The sequence below is a fragment of the Prunus persica genome, chromosome G1 (genome assembly GCF_000346465.2).
Source record: "Prunus persica cultivar Lovell chromosome G1, Prunus_persica_NCBIv2, whole genome shotgun sequence".
Taxonomy (NCBI): domain Eukaryota; kingdom Viridiplantae; phylum Streptophyta; class Magnoliopsida; order Rosales; family Rosaceae; genus Prunus; species Prunus persica.
The window spans coordinates 8,478,048-8,489,509 of NC_034009.1; the positions used below are offsets into that span (position 1 = coordinate 8,478,048).

Below are 11,462 nucleotides of genomic sequence, written 5' to 3' on the forward strand. Positions count from 1 at the left end.
AACAACAGAGTTCACTTCCCTACTCCCTCCCTCCCTCTACCATGCACCCTATCTTTAGAGGGACGATATCCATTTTTTACTTGACCTTCAAGTCAAGCAATCTCTGTTGTGGCCCAAGATATCAATCAAAAGCTCTGTGTTTTCTCTACGTATATCTAGGCTTTTAGAAGATGGGATGATATTTTTGTCTTCTTTTTTTTTAATTTTCACGTAATTGCAAATCCTATTCGAATGTTTTAAATTAGAGTTCTAAAATCCAATTACTCTTGAAATTAAACATTACATATATTACACTAACAAGCTAACATGACAGTAATATCTCATAACAAGTTGACGTGACAGATCATTATAACACACACACACATTCATATTTAAATCCTTATCACTATATAGTCTATAATTAAAAATATTAAAAAAAATCACCATATTATTATTATATCACATTCATTCATGCAAATTTTACAGTCAACCTTTTGTATTTGCAAATACATATTTTGGCAAATGTTTTTAAAAAACAAAACATTTTTAGGGACCCACAATATCTTATCAACGGTGAACAAAGTAGAAGGTGCTGAAAAATAGGGTGAGTTTGAAGGTTCTCTCGCTCCAAAGTGAAGACAAATGACTTCGCTCCAAGTCCTTCAAGCCACCCCACCTCACCTAAGCTCGCCCAAGACCCAGATTTCACCATTACGTGGCATCGAATCATGTTCAACCATGGCCGAGCTCAGGCAGTTGCACTCCAAAGTCATCAGGCTAGGCCTCGCAGCCGACAACGATGCCATGGGTCGTGTCATCAAGTTCTGTGCCCTCTCCAAGAATGGCGATTTGGGTTATGCTCTCCAAGTGTTCGATACAATGCTCCACCCGGATGCATTCATTTACAACACCGTAATGAGAGGCTACTTGCAATGCCATTTACCGAGAAATTGCATTGTTTTGTACTCACAGATGTTGCAAGACTCTGTCACTCCCAATAAGTACACGTTCCCTTCTGTTATACGAGCTTGTTGCAATGATGATGCTATTGGAGAAGGGAAACAAGTCCATGCCCATGTTGTGAAACTGGGGTATGGAGCTGATGGGTTTTGTCAGAATAATTTGATTCACATGTATGTGAAGTTTCAGTCTTTGGAAGAAGCTAGAAGGGTCTTCGACAAGATGCTCCGGATGGATGCTGTGTCTTGGACGACATTGATTACTGGGTACTCGCAGTGTGGTTTTGTTGATGAGGCCTTTGAACTTTTTGAGTTGATGCCTGAGAAGAACTCTGTTTCTTGGAATGCCATGATTTCCTCGTATGTCCAGAGTGATCGTTTTCATGAGGCATTTGCTTTGTTCCAAAAGATGCGAGTGGAAAAGGTGGAATTGGATAAATTCATGGCGGCTAGTATGTTATCGGCTTGTACAGGTTTAGGTGCTCTAGAACAAGGGAAGTGGATTCATGGATATATTGAGAAAAGTGGGATTGAATTGGACTCAAAACTTGCAACAACAATCATCGACATGTATTGCAAATGTGGTTGCTTGGAGAAGGCTTTTGAAGTTTTTAATGGTTTGCCCCATAAAGGGATTTCTTCATGGAATTGCATGATTGGAGGGCTAGCAATGCATGGGAAGGGAGAGGCTGCCATTGAGCTTTTTGAGAAGATGCAAAGGGACATGGTAGCTCCTGATAACATTACTTTCGTTAATGTCCTTAGTGCATGTGCTCATTCAGGGTTAGTTGAAGAGGGGCAACGGTACTTCCAGTCCATGGTTGAAGTCCATGGTATTGAGCCCAGAAAAGAGCATTTTGGCTGCATGGTTGATCTTCTTGGAAGAGCTGGGATGCTTGAGGAAGCAAGAAAGCTAATAAGTGAGATGCCAATGAGCCCCGATGTAGGCGTATTGGGTGCTCTACTCGGAGCTTGTAAGATCCATGGAAATGTTGAACTGGGAGAACACATAGGAAGGATAGTAATTGAACTGGAGCCAGAAAATAGTGGTCGCTATGTGTTATTAGCCAATCTATATGCCAATGCCGGCAGATGGGAAGATGTTGCTAATGTGAGGAGGTTAATGAATGACAGGGGAGTGAAGAAGGTTCCTGGATTTTCCATGATTGAACTGGAAGGTGTTGTCAATGAATTTATTGCAGGGGGAGGGGCTCATCCTCAGACAAAAGAGATATATGCCAAGGTTGATGAGATGCTGAAATGTATAAGATCTGCAGGCTATGTTCCTGACACAGAGGGAGTGTTGCATGATCTTGATGAGGAGGAAAAGGAGAATCCTCTATACTACCACAGTGAGAAACTTGCAATTGCCTTTGGCCTACTGAAGACTAAACCTGGGGAAACTCTTCGTATATCGAAGAACTTGCGAGTCTGTAAAGACTGCCACCAAGCAAGCAAGCTCATCTCCAAGGTTTTCGATCGGGAAATAATCGTGAGGGATCGAAATCGTTTTCACCATTTTAAAAGGGGAGACTGTTCTTGTAAAGATTATTGGTAATGCTGTGTGGTGGTCAGCTGTAGAGATTTTGTCTTAACAAAAGAAATACATCTTACTTAAGATATGCTGTAAGCAAGATAGGTTCATCCAAATACTGAAATTCATTTGGTTGTGTTATTATTTTGATCAAATTTGTGGTTTTCTAGCACATGAGTTTATGATTTGTCTTTGCTTTGACGATAATTTTATGCTTCAAATTTCTTCCCTGTGTTAAAAAAACAGTTTGTATAGAATTGAGTGAAAGACATTTTGTGAACGATTCACCAAACCAGTTGTGCACTCACTGAGTCAAACTCACACAATTATATTGTGCAATAAATATTTGTCTTGAATTATTTAAAATATAAAAAAACAGCTAAAAAGAACTCTCTGTTGGAGAGCCAAAGGCCAAAATTACCTTTAACCTTATTTCTTTATTTAATTTTTATATTTTTCTCAATCAATCATTGGTAGTAAATAGTAAAAATAAATAATATGTTTACCATAAAGAACAGAAACCCTAAAAAACGGCGGGTCGAGCAATCGAGTCGAACCTATTCCACTCGCGACTCACGATTCCGAACGATCCCAGCTCGTTCTTCTTCCTTCACCCAATTTTTCAAGTTTTCCCACCAATCCGACCCTCAAAAACCTAACTTTCCATCCATTTCTCCACTTTCGAGCGTATCAATCATCCCAAATCCAAATGCGTCTGACCCACATCGAAGAATTTTAGATAGGTCAATATTTCTTTATGCCATTCGTTTTTTCTAACCCAGGTAAGCAGAATTTAAGCAACCATTTAGTTTTCTGAGCTGTGTATTTTTACCTGGTGTTCAGTGGAATCAGATTATCCCCTTTCTATATATTATTGTGTTAGAAAGTTTTAGCCTTAAATTTGGGTGTTAGGAAATTTCAGCTGTGGTTTTTATGTGATTAATTGCGAAAAAGTGAGTGCCAATTTGTCTGATTTTTATCTCATGCTTAGTCTTGTTTGGTCTCAGCTAGCTACCTATGTACAATGTTTGCTTCTTCTTTTTTGGGGTACCATTTATTGTGGCTTTTTGTTGTTTCAAATCTTGTTCTGCTGCTTCAAATGCTGAGACAAAATTATTTTGAAGTGCTGGATTGAGTTTTTGAAACAAGTAAACCCATTTGTTGCTTTCCAAGCTCAGAAGGAGTTGCCCTTTCTGTTGAAATTTTCATTTGAACAGTTAAATGACATTTTAATATCAACATCTATTATAAATTTGTGAAACCCCAATTTTATTTGTGTGAATTATTTTGAGTTGGTTGTGTGCTAGGTCCAGAGTTCCATTAGTAACCAGTCCTTTTTCATATATTTTTTTTGTCGAAATCCTTTTTCATATATTTTTTTTGTCGAAATCCTTTTTCATATTGTGTCAATGTATGAAGCACGTTAAGAATCTTGCCAGCTATGTCTTTATTACTCCATGTTAAGCTTGAAAACATGTCATCTTACTGTCTTTCATGCTGAATTCTTACATATTTCTCATTTTTGCTCGCTATGCTTTGGCCTATATGCTGCCCTTAAGCTAATGAACGAATATGTTTGAATATTTTTTTCAAACATCTCCTGCAGATTCCTATTTCCTGTTGCCTAACTCTCACTGTGGTAAACACCAACATCCTCTTTACTAGTGTCATTGTCGGACCATGCAACGTTGCAAGATTAAAGATATTGACTTCTGTTAGTGCTGAGAATACAGCGAGTGAATCAGACAAGGGTAGTTTCTGATATACGTTCTTAAATGGTTTAAATTGACAGCCACAATGCGCTCCTCTGGACTTGTTGACCCTGGATGGGAACATGGCATGGCTCAAGATGAGAGGAAGAAAAAGGTTAAATGCAATTACTGTGGAAAAATAGTTAGTGGAGGAATATATAGATTGAAGCAACATTTAGCCCGAGTTTCTGGAGAAGTTACTTATTGTGATAAGGCTCCAGAGGATGTGTACATGAGTATGAAAGCAAATATGGAAGGAAGTCGTTCTAATAAGAAACCTAGGCATTCTGAAGATATTGGGCAGGCATATTTGAATTTCCAATCTAATGATGATGAAGAAGAGGTGCATGTTGGTTATAGAAGCAAAGGAAAGCAATTGATGGGTGACAGGAATTTAGCTATGAAGTTAACTCCTCTTCGGTCATTAGGATATGTTGACCCTGGGTGGGAACATGGTGTTGCTCAGGATGAGAAAAAGAAAAAGGTGAAATGCATTTATTGCGAGAAAATAGTTAGTGGTGGTATCAATCGGTTTAAACAACATTTAGCTAGAATTCCTGGAGAAGTAGCACCTTGTAAACATGCTCCTGAGGAAGTTTTTCTTAAAATAAAAGAGAATATGAAATGGCATCGTACTGGAAGGAGGCAGAGACAAGCCGATTCAAAGGACATGTCACCTTTTGATCTGCAGTCAGACAATGAAGATCAAGACGATGACCAAATGGAAGCTGCTCTGCATCATATAAACAAGGAAAGATTGATTGATGGTGATAGGAGATTGGGCCAAAATTTGAGAAATACATTCAAGGCATTGCCTCCCAGTACTGGTTCTGAACCATTATTTAAAAGATCAAGGCTAGATTCCCTTTTCTTGACTGCTCCCAAGAGTTTGACACCACATTCTTACAGACAAGTAAGGGTCAGAACAATGTCAAATAAAATATCCCGCAAGGAAGTTATTTCTGGAATTTGCAAATTCTTTTACCATGCAGGAGTTCCTCTACAAGCAGCAAACTCCGTATACTTCCATAAGATGCTGGAATTGGTTGGCCAATATGGCCAGGGTTTGGTAGCACCTCCAAGTCAATTAATATCTGGTCGGTTTCTGCAAGAGGAACTTGCAACCATTAAAACCTACCTGGCTGATTATAAGGCGTCCTGGGCAATCACTGGGTGTTCTATAATGGCAGACAGTTGGAGAGACACTGAGGGTAGGATATTAATAAATTTCTTGGCTTCTGGCCCAAATGGTGTATACTTTGTTTCTTCAGTTGATGCCACTGAAATAGTTGAAGATGCTTCGAATTTGTTTAAGCTGCTGGACAAAGTGGTTGAAGAGATGGGTGAGGAAAATGTAGTTCAGGTATTTGGTTTTCTTTGTTTCTCATGTAGTTCCCCATCCCAAACTGTCATCCGCCAGCTGCTAACTTTGCTTTGCTTCTAATCCCCTATTGTGCAGGTAATCACTCCAATTACTCCTAGCTATAAAGCTGCTGGAAATATGCTTGAAGAGAAAAGAAAGAAATTATTCTGGACCCCATGTGCCACCAGTTGTATTGATCAAATGCTTGAAGATTTTTTGAAGATAAGATGTGTAGCGGAGTGCATGGAGAAGGGGCAAAAAATTACGAAGCTCATTTACAACCAAATTTGGTTGTTAAATTTTCTGAAGAGTGATTTTACTCAGGGGAAGGAACTTTTGAGACCGTCTATTACCCGGTTCGCCTCTAGCTTTGCTACCTTACAAAGCTTGCTGGACCACCGGACTGGTCTTAGAAGAATGTTTCAATCAAACAAATGGATTTCATCTCAGTGCTCCAAATCATGTGAAGGAAAAGAGGTGGAAAGTATTGTATTAAATGCTACCTTCTGGAAGAAGCTACAGTTTGTTAGGAATTCAGTGGACCCAATTATGCAAGTTCTTCAAAAGGTTGAGAGTGGCGACTGCTTGTCAATGTCATCTATATATAATGACATGTACAGGGCAAAGATTGCAATCAAAACCATTCATGGCGACAATGTACGTAAATATGAACCATTTTGGAGTGTTATAGAAAGTCATTGGAACTCATTGTTCTACCACCCGGTATATGTAGCTGCTTACTACTTAAATCCATCATACAGATATCGACCTGATTTTACGGCGGTAGGACAAACAATGGCTGCTTGTGATTTTATCATCATGTTAAGGTCTTTCCTAACCTAGATGTTAATTGTATGTAGCATACCGAGGCGATGCGTGGACTTAATGAGTGCATCGTTCGGCTGGAGCCAGACAGTGCAAGAAGGATTTCTGCATCTATGCAGGTAATAATTTTCTTATGGAGTTCATTATTTGCTTCCTGAATGTTTTCATATGTTGAGTTTATCTTCTTATATTCTCCCATTCTTTCAGATTTCTGATTACAACTCTGCTAAAGCTGATTTTGGAACCGAATTGGCAATCAGTACAAGAACCGAGCTTGATCCAGGTATAACATTACACTGCCATGCTACACATTTGAGAGTTCCGATATATATGTATATGCATGCCCATGCATCGAGTCTCTGGACACATTACACATCTTCTCAAGCATTATTTTACTTACAGATACATTTCTCCTTTTCTTGCCTCTTATTAGCTGCATGGTGGCAACAACATGGGATAAGTTGCTTAGAGCTGCAGCGTATTGCTGTGCGTATTTTAAGTCAGACGTGCTCGTCTTTTGGTTGTGAGCATAACTGGAGTATATACGATCAATTGTACAGTTTAAGAAATAATCGTTTAGCTCAAAAAAGATTGAATGACCTCATCTACGTACACTACAATCTGCGTCTTAGAGAACAACAATTACAATTACGAAGAAGGGCTGATAATTCGATCTCCCTCGACAATGTTCTGTTAGAGCGTTTGCTAGATGACTGGATTGTAGACGCCGCCGAAAATGACATGCTAGAAAATGAGGTATTTCAAGCGTAGATTCTATTTTTCCTGCAGAGTGGGTTAGTTACGTGCCAATGGCACTACAAGCTTCAATTTGCTGAGTTGGCTAACTACGAGAAATCCCTTACATTGTCTGAATCAAATTCTTTATTTTCTCTTTGTAGGAAGTCCTTTACAATGAAATTGAACAGGTTGATGAATACGAGAATGATATGGTTGATTATGAAGGTGTAAATGGAAATGCAGAGACTAGGAACGGATCGGTCGAGCTGGTAACTTTGGCTGATGCAGATATCAATCCTGCCAATGCTGGTGTTGCCACTGATGATGACGATGAAGATGATGAGGATGGCGATATAAACTTTTTCGATGATGACATGAGTGATTAGTCAGTTTGTAGATCTTCAACTAACACAAGAAGTGGTGAGGCAGCTCTGCCATAGTTGTGTAATTATATCCCAGCCTTACTAGTTTTGGAAGTTACTACGTGACGTAAACAGGGCGTCCTTACATGTAATATTCTTCGACCTTTTTTCAAAATGTAACTTGGGCAGGTCATGGATGAATCACTGTTACTTAACCACTTTTTATTCACAATTTTCATAGCCTGGCGCTATTATCACCTTCAAACTGCTCATCAAACTGGTCATCTCCCTATCATACTTTTCCCATGACATAAACTTACATGTAACAAGTGTATACTTCAGCTTGATGTAGGCAAATTTACTTTTTTTTTTGCCAAATATTTTTTAAATACTTTAAATAAATAAATATAACGACTATGAGTGCCATGGGATGGGAGACAATGTAGCGAATGAATATGAGTTATGAAGGTGTTGGATTTATTTCGAAGGAAAGGAAAATATCACCCTTCAAAGCAGAAAAATGTAATTAAATAGAATAATTATTTCAAAGTGAAGAACTGGAAATTCCGCAAAATCTCTTTTATGGATTGGGTGTGATGATCAAATTTTTGGGTGGACATGGAAAAACAATTACCCCAAATTTCAAAATCAGATAAGAATTTGATAAAATCCCACATTCCAAATTTCTAATAAACCCTAGACCTTTGTTGTTGGTTTTCTCTACTGGGCTGCTACTTTTTAGTCTGGCCCGCCCCATTTGGCTGGTAACTTGTTACCGGGCTGATCGCATGTAAAACGCCGAAAGAACGAATAACTCTCTTCGACGCGTCTCTCATCCTACCAAAGCCTAGTATTTTTCAGTCTCTCCTCTCTCGGCCGCTAAACTCTCTCACTCCGAGGCCATTGTCGTTGAAGCAACGCTGTTAGCTCCTGCCCTCTCTGATTCAGGCACCGCCAGTATGTTATCTTCTTCTTCTCACTGAGTTTTCAATGAATTTGGATCGCTTTGTGCTTATCAGGTTGGTACTGTTTTGATTTTGATTTCAAAAGTTGTGTTTTAGGATGCCGGAAATCAAGGCAGTGATTGGTCTCTCATGGGAGCCAAAGTTGCCGACTTTTTCCTCAGCAGCCAAAAATGGAGGTGGGTCTGGTACCAAACCTCACGAAACTCACCGCGAAACCAATCAACTTTGGAAACCCAACACACAGCTTGTTGATGGCCTCTTTGTTCCACCAAATAACCCAACAAAGCTGAACAAGTTGCTTAAGAAGCAGCTCAAAGACACTGCTGGGACAAGTTGGTATGTCATCATCTCAACTCATTCTGCTTCTTTTGAGTCTTGGGTTTTATCAGAAACCCTTATGAAATTCACTCAGAATTGAACTTCTTATGTTTTTCTGTGTCCCCTGATAATTTATGTGATTTAGGTTTGACATGCCTGCACCAACCATGACCCCAGAGTTGCAGAAAGATCTCCAATTACTCAAGGTATGGTAACTCCTGTTTTGTTTCTGTTCTTAGTTTCCCCGGCACTAAGTTGTAATCATCTACATCCCTTGTTTACTGGGTTTTGCGCTTGCATCAGTATGAATTTTACTCTCATTATTAAGCTGTGTGTGCTTTAAAAATATCCAATCTTGTACGTTGGTTCCTGGCTTCCTGCATCAGCTGAATAAAATAAATTATAAGATCCTGTGTTTTTAGAATTTCTGGGACTTATAGTTAACCGTGAATTGGTGAAATTGGATCAATTTCTACTACCTTAGAGGTAATTCACATCGAACAGTCTGTCAACACTAATCTCTAGTATAGAAAACCTAATAAAAGCTAATCTAACCTGGAAGTTTGCATTTTATGGTACACTTACCTTAGCATCATTCCAAGTCCGTATCAAGTTTCAGCTTTGACAGAAGTGAAGCATTCTCAAATGTTAACGCAGTCTATAGTAAGTGTCCTTTTTTCTTGTCCAGCTGCAAACGTCGTATGTGGGAACATTAAACAAGCTGATAATTCCTTGGAATCTGGAATCAATTCCGATATTTACTTCTTTTGCATTTTCCATGATTCCACTATTGTTCAAATTGTTTGTATTGTTAAAGTATATCATTTGGTATCTCTTTGAACTTAGTGTGAGTTATGCTTACTCATGCACCAATTTATTAGCTTATTGACTTGAAGGGGTCATCCATTTGCAATCATTGTTATAATGATTAACCTCTGAATTTTATGCTTTCATTTATGCTAAAAGGAAGTTTAGTCGACTGATTTGTTTTGCTAATGGTTACAGTTAAGGAATGTTATGGATCCAAAGAGACACTACAAGAAGGGTAATTCACAACCTAACAAGTATTTCCAGGTGAGAATGTAGTATCTCAATTACATTACAAGAAGCCATTCATAGGAATGTATTAGTATAGTCGTCACATTTTTCTTCCTTTGGTTGTTCATCAGGTAGGGACGGTGATAGAGTCCCCGTTAGATTTCTTCACAGGCAGACTTACAAAGAAGGAAAGGAAGACAACCCTTGCAGAAGAGCTGCTTTCTGATCATACCCTTGGGAACTACAGGTGAGATACCCAGAGACATTCACTGTGTCCAAATTCTGAAGCAATACATTTGATTTAAGGATGATTCTATTGGCATCCCAAAAATTTTAAACTTTAGAATATTTATTGAAAAAAAAAGTAAAATTAAATTTACCGATCATGGATGATCATGGCGAGGTCATGCCCACCAGCTGGCAGCAGGGAAGGGGGTGGTGTGGGGGTAGGAGGATGTGGGACGAGGGATTTTCTTTTCAACTTAAAAACAAAAATTGAAAAGAGGAAATTTGGGTTTATAAAAGAAAAATTTTTGGAGAGAGAAGGGTGGGGCTGTGGTAGCAAGTTTTGGAGTGCCAATAGTCCCACATGCATTTAAATTTAGGTATAAATATTTGAAGAAGTTGGGAGAAATCATATGATATGCAGCGTATTATGCTATAATGTATCTTTATGCTGTAGTTATGAAAGTTCAGTATTCTTGAAAAGCTGAGTATCTCTAGGAAATACAAACAAACCTTTAACTATGCTGTTGTTTGTTTCATGAATCCACCTTTTAGAAAGCGGAAAGTGCGTGAGATAGAAGACAAAAACCGGCCGGGTGGAAATGAAAAATGGAAGATAAAGGGGAAGAAGTCGTATCAGCGTGCAAAGCAAAGAAGGCTCTGATATGTTTTCACTTTGACCAGATTTTTTGGAAATCCATGGAGGCTCATAGGTTTCTGTCAAATCAGAGAAAGATATTTGGTTTCTATCAAATCAGAGAAAGATATTGTTAATGTGTAACTGTACCAATAGAAGAAACCTGTAGTTTCGAAGTTGAATGATATGTTACCATCTAGCTCAGACAGTACGCTACTGAATAACATTAATTTTTGTTTTTGTTACATGGTTTGCAAATTTCAAAGGATCGAGCCTTCTTGTTAGTGGAAATTTTATTGATGATGATATACTCTGTTAGCAAAGATGTTGAGGTCGTAAGAGATTAGACGATCACCCAGCAAGATTCTGCTTTAAGTGTGTAGCCAGATGGTGCACCTGGCTCTGGCATGTCATATCATCTTATTTAATTCTCTTGAGCATGCACAGGTACCTTGTCACCATGACTTGCAAAAAGGTTAATAATGATTTATCAACTTAGATCAATGAAAGTTGATTTTTTTCCGCTAGTTTCTTGAAAATATTGAGTCGTGATTAGTTAGTTAGAGTTAGAATGAATATTGAAACTACTCCAATTTCCGACTTCTCTTGAATTTATTAATAAATGCATATTCAGAGATTATGTGTTACAAGTGAAAAATTAATTAGGCTAGGCCAGAATCACTATTAAGGAGAAGCACCTCCATGTGCTTTTCCATGTGCTTTTTCATATAATCATTTTTGGTGACTTAAGTGCCTCTTCATATAATC

At 38.4% G+C, this 11,462-nt stretch overlaps 3 protein-coding genes across 5 annotated transcripts; all 3 read left to right on the forward strand.

Annotated features, from left to right (window-relative positions):
- Window positions 497-2,652, forward strand: LOC18789095 (pentatricopeptide repeat-containing protein At5g66520). Its single transcript, XM_007226717.2, has one exon. It carries the CDS (start codon window positions 622-624, stop codon window positions 2,494-2,496), a length of 1,875 nt encoding a protein of 624 aa, XP_007226779.1. The 5' UTR covers window positions 497-621; the 3' UTR covers window positions 2,497-2,652.
- LOC18793126 lies at window positions 2,982-7,771 on the forward strand. Of its 2 annotated transcripts, none has more exons than XM_020555105.1 (7): window positions 2,982-3,254; window positions 4,079-5,586; window positions 5,683-6,243; window positions 6,447-6,530; window positions 6,619-6,694; window positions 6,845-7,167; window positions 7,311-7,771. In XM_020555105.1, the coding sequence occupies exons 2-7, from the start codon at window positions 4,270-4,272 to the stop codon at window positions 7,533-7,535; spliced, it is 2,586 nt and encodes an 861-aa protein (XP_020410694.1). In that variant the 5' UTR covers window positions 2,982-3,254; window positions 4,079-4,269; the 3' UTR covers window positions 7,536-7,771. The 2 variants fall into 2 exon arrangements, with proteins under 2 accessions (XP_020410694.1, XP_007225489.1); XM_007225427.2 differs by having other exon boundaries at window positions 2,983-3,254; window positions 5,683-6,369.
- LOC18791878 (rRNA-processing protein fcf2) lies at window positions 8,123-11,002 on the forward strand. 2 transcript variants are annotated; one of them, XM_007225817.2, is made up of 6 exons: window positions 8,123-8,468; window positions 8,573-8,812; window positions 8,940-9,000; window positions 9,800-9,868; window positions 9,964-10,079; window positions 10,613-11,002. In XM_007225817.2, exons 2-6 carry the CDS (start codon window positions 8,574-8,576, stop codon window positions 10,719-10,721), a joined length of 594 nt encoding a protein of 197 aa, XP_007225879.1. In that variant the 5' UTR covers window positions 8,123-8,468; window position 8,573; the 3' UTR covers window positions 10,722-11,002. The 2 variants fall into 2 exon arrangements, with proteins under 2 accessions (XP_007225879.1, XP_007225880.1); XM_007225818.2 differs by having other exon boundaries at window positions 8,246-8,468; window positions 8,562-8,812.

Coding starts and splice junctions, on each gene's coding strand:
- LOC18789095 (XM_007226717.2), top strand. CDS start 622: ATGACTTCGCTCCAAGTCCTTCAAGCCACCCCACCTCACCTAAGCTCG.
- LOC18793126 (XM_007225427.2), top strand. CDS start 4,270: ATGCGCTCCTCTGGACTTGTTGACCCTGGATGGGAACATGGCATGGCT. Junction 6,370..6,446: donor ATCGACCTGATTTTACGGCG/GTAGGACAAACA, acceptor AATTGTATGTAG/CATACCGAGGCGATGCGTGG. Junction 7,168..7,310: donor ATGACATGCTAGAAAATGAG/GTATTTCAAGCG, acceptor TTCTCTTTGTAG/GAAGTCCTTTACAATGAAAT.
- LOC18791878 (XM_007225817.2), top strand. CDS start 8,574: ATGCCGGAAATCAAGGCAGTGATTGGTCTCTCATGGGAGCCAAAGTTG. Junction 8,813..8,939: donor GACACTGCTGGGACAAGTTG/GTATGTCATCAT, acceptor TATGTGATTTAG/GTTTGACATGCCTGCACCAA. Junction 9,001..9,799: donor AAGATCTCCAATTACTCAAG/GTATGGTAACTC, acceptor TAATGGTTACAG/TTAAGGAATGTTATGGATCC.